The sequence below is a fragment of the Capsicum annuum genome, unplaced genomic scaffold (assembly GCF_002878395.1).
Source record: "Capsicum annuum cultivar UCD-10X-F1 unplaced genomic scaffold, UCD10Xv1.1 ctg1184, whole genome shotgun sequence".
In the NCBI taxonomy this organism is placed as follows: domain Eukaryota; kingdom Viridiplantae; phylum Streptophyta; class Magnoliopsida; order Solanales; family Solanaceae; genus Capsicum; species Capsicum annuum.
Window position 1 is genome coordinate 577785 of NW_025816951.1, and position 4524 is coordinate 582308.

Genomic DNA, 4524 nt, shown 5'->3' on the forward strand with positions numbered 1-4524 from the left:
ATATGGAATAAGGTGAGTCTAAAGTAGAACGATGAAAAAGTCATTGATAACTAAAGAAAAAGGATTTGATATTAATTTCGTAGGCCAGTTGTATCATTAGTCGATGAACTGTAATGGTTGTCTTCCTGTGTAACAGTTGATACTTTTCAATTTCCAGCAATTAGCAATTCCAAAGTTTTGACTTCAATAATGAAAAAGGGAAATTAGAAATGGAAATTTCAACAGGTCAGATATATGTAAAAGATTACTTATTTGTATGATAACTCACTGTCGCGAAAACGTCATAATACACAGCTTAGAGGTGTTGGGGATAGATAAAACTGTAGCAGCATAATAAGAAAAAACTGCAATGTAGCAAAAGCACCACATGTCCCGCGAGAGGCGAGATTCAAAGGGGAGTAAAGTAATAACCAGTTGGCTGTCCCATCCCATAAGGCATTGATGGTTGCATTCCAGGGCCATAATAACCCGTCGTTCCTGCAAGTCTGGACAATCCCAGTTGACCTTGCATCCCATTGCTTGCGTATTGCTGCCACATCTGTTGTTCCTGCATTAACAAATGTTGTTTCCTCTCCTGTTCTGCCATTTGGACGTAAGAAGGAGGTGGCACAGCAAGGGAAGCAGCAAACGGATCTTGATTCCCTACTGGTTGGACTGTTCCATCAGGGGAAGGCAATGCAAGGATAGGTTTAGCGCTCTTGCCCACTCCAGGCAATGCCACGCTGCTGGCACTTCCACCAGTTGCCTGAGTATTGTTCACGTGCTGCTTCACGGTACCCTGATCGTACATCCCATTTAACAAAAGTGAATCAAAACCACCAGCTAAATCAGCCGTCTGCTTTGACAAATTACTGGCAGTTTCTACCAATGCTAACTCCCAGTCAGCTTTACCAATCTCAGCAGCTGGTGTCTGCCAAGCTGAAGTTACTTGTTCGGTCTCTCCATCAGACGGAAATGCTTCCCAGGAACCATTCCCAGTGGTTACAGGCCCAGAAAACAGAGCTAATGCCATTTTATTGCCCTCGCCATCAGCTGTCACTCCATCATCCTTCAAATTCACCAAGTCTTCAGTTACCTGCTGAGTTTGTGGTGTTGGCTGCGGTCCAGATTGAGGAGGAGCAGGAGGAGGAGGTTTGTAATTCTCGGGTGGTGGGAGAGCTTTCATTTCGTTCATATCTGAAGTTTTCTCCTCTTTAACTGCTGACGAACTCTCCGCCCTATTTATCTCAGGGCTCCTTGGCCTATTTGCCCTCTCCCTCAGGAAGCCCTCAAGCGTGCCCAAAAGCTTATCAGTGATGACCTGCACTTCTGGGAACTCAGATGACCTTGCAATCCCAACATCCTTGCACCAATTGTAAGTGCCCACAAGCTCATCGATCATCTTTGCTGCACTAACATAAGCATCAAAGGTCTTAACGCAATCAGCATACTCCATCTCACCGAACCGGTCCAACAAAATCTGTGATACCTCAGAAATATCAGCATAAAGCTTGAAGCTCTCCTTCACAAGAGAATATAATGCCACCAGCACCATCCTACAATTCTTGGCTGCCCCTGTCGGTCTACAAGCCAAGAACCTATCAAGAAGCTGAAGCAATTGATTCAACCTCTCTAAAACCCTCTCAGGCTTCATTTCTCTGACTGGCGTCACACCATTTTTCTCTTCCCTTCCAGCAGACTCATCAAACTCATTATAGGACCTCTCTCTCCTTGGTCCATCCCGATACTGACCAAAACCATCTTCAAACCTCTTTTTCTCATCAACACTATTCACCTTCCTATCATAGACGGTGAACTCAAGCTTCTGATCTAAATAAAAGGCGTAAGTCCTAATGAATCCAGAATGATCCCACGAATTAGAGTGAGCTTCATCACGGAAATCAGACATATTCAAAACCCTCATCCCTCTCCGACTTGCATACTTGATCTCTTGGCCAAGTGCAGGGTCTCCATCAGTTAACAGCCTATGCACAAGCATTAAAGCCTTCAACGCCACAACCCAATCATGGGTTTTGCTTAACCTCTTCGACACTACAGAAACAAAAGCACTCGCATACCCTCTAAAATTAGAGGTCAAGTGCAAAATCTCCCTAATATATTTCTCGTCTGCTGGATCATTATCATGAGTGGTTGCTTTCACCACCAAAACTTCTAGCTCCGGCGCAATATTGCCTGTCACTTTAGCTAGGCTTATACTAGTTTGATCTTTCACCGCACCAATCGCCTTCCTAATACTCGGAGCCATCACAATTATCTAACCAGTTCCTGATCCAATAAATCGGTACCTTTAATCACGTTTCACAATAACAAAACAAAAACAAACATAAAAAACAAAAGAATCAAGTTCCTTTAATCCAATTTTTTGCATTTCTGCTGTTCAAATTGATTACAACTAAACTAAAAAAGTATGATGCATCTTGTTGAATCGTGAACTCATCTAAAAGCTTAAGTTGTTCCAAAGAACACACTTCCATTTACCTAATTATATTCCCAACAACCCCACTCCATGCGCAGGCCTAATGCGTTTTACAAAGTGAAAAATCTTTTATTTTTATAACAGTGAGGCTCAAACCCAAGTCATCTCGTCCGCTTTGATACCATGTTAAATTGTAAGATCATCTCATTTAACAACTATACAATTCAACACATCCATTACAAAAAGAATGAATTGAGTTTCGGAGTTTCAGGTTCAAATTTTGTTCCCTAACAATTTTCTCAAGTAAATTCAAAAAGTGCTATAAAACCCACAACCTTAGAGTTAGAGGAGGGTTGCTTACCATCCGAACAACTCTCTCTTGTCAAAAGTAACACAAGTGAAGTATATGCGGACCTTAGAGGTTGTTTCTCGGCTAAAGTGCAGCAAATAATTAGCCAATTAAAAAATACAACAACAACACTAACAACATATCCTTCATATAAAATGGAATATTGGAAATATTTAACAAAGAAGGATTATAAAATTACCACAAATAAAAAAACACTTTTGTCAGTTTGTTATTTTAATTAGAACAGATCAGAGTGGAAGCAAATATTCAAATATCTTTTCATTCGATATATACGAACGATCAACGGCTAAAATTCAATTGTCCAGTTAAAAGTACTGAATACCCAGATGAAATTACATTGAGAATTTATAGATAAGGTCATACCCTTTACGGGAATTTCACCCAATATCTAGATCGGAACTGTAAATTTAACTGATCGGTTGATTGCCGGCGCTCGCGATTCTTGATTTTCCGGCGGAAAATTTAATAAATAGATCCAATAAACCCAAAATTGATACTGAAAAAAATATACTATATGGTATAAAAATAGTTGAGTAAAAAGGGAAAGAAAAGAGAATGGAAGAGAGGAAAAAAACGTAGAGAGAAGGGAAAGAGCAATGGGTTTAAAGTGTATATTCTTGTATACAGATTACAGTCCAGGTTGCGTTATGTGGGTTTTTGGTTTTGACGCAGTCATCCTCTTAAAATCTGATTTTTTTCACTTATTTGAAAAATTATTTTATTTTAATAAAAATATTAGTATTAAATTATAAAAAATATTTCATTTTAATAAAAATTATTTTTTAAAAAAAAATTAAAAATAAGTAAAATTTACTTTCACTTTTAGCACTCTTATTTCTCTCATAATAATTTCAAAAACAACTTTAATTTATATTAATGGTCAAACACAATACCAACTCCAATTCTAAAAAAATTATTAATTTCATGACCAAACGGATACTTGAATACAATTTTCAAATAAAATGTTTGGGTGTGTGATCTTTTCTTGCACCCTAATATTGTAACGCGATGTGATATGTAAACGTGAAATTCAACGTAATTTCAACTAATATTTATGTACTTCAATTTTGAATGTGCATTAGTATCTGACAATCTAGAAACGATCATATATAAATTTAAAAGTCATTACTAATGCTACAGAGTACCACCTGATATTCATCCTAACAGGAGTAAGAGGTGCGAATACACCTCCAATGTCAGGTGCCCTCAAATTAAATGTTGATGGATCGGCTTCCCAAACCACAAGCAGAGGCGGTATTGGGGGTTCTTATCCGAGACAATCAAGGAAATTGGATTACTAGTTTTATCAAAACATGTGTCTACACTAACCCCATTCAGAGTACCATCTGGTCATTCATCCTAACAGGAGTAAGAGGTGCGAAAACACTACCATTCATGTCAAATGGACACCTCCAATGGCAGGTGCCCTCAAACTAAATGCTGATGGATCAGCTTCCCAAGCCACAAGCAGGGGCGGTATTGGGGGCTCTCATTCGAGACCATCAAGGAAATTGGATTACTAGCTTTATCAAAACATGTGTCTATACTAACTCCATTCAGAGTACCACCTGGTCATTCATCCTAACAGGAGTAAAAAGTGCAAAAACACCACCATCCATGTCAAATGGACACCTCCAACGTCGGTGCCCTCAAACTAAACACTGATGGATTAGCTTCCCAAGCCACAAGGCAGTATTGGGGGTCTGATCTGAGACCATCAAAGAAATTGGATTACTAG

The 4524-nt window shown here is 39.0% G+C and overlaps 1 protein-coding gene across 1 annotated transcript; it reads right to left on the reverse strand.

The window, feature by feature from the left end:
* Nucleotides 1-233: 233 nt before the first annotated feature.
* Nucleotides 234-3434, reverse strand: LOC124890095 (putative clathrin assembly protein At2g25430). The gene is made up of 2 exons (XM_047401964.1): nt 3150-3434; nt 234-2265 (listed from the first exon to the last, which is right to left on the reverse strand). Exon 2 carries the CDS (start codon nt 2243-2245, stop codon nt 389-391), a length of 1857 nt encoding a protein of 618 aa, XP_047257920.1. The 5' UTR covers nt 2246-2265; nt 3150-3434; the 3' UTR covers nt 234-388.
* Nucleotides 3435-4524: the final 1090 nt, after the last annotated feature.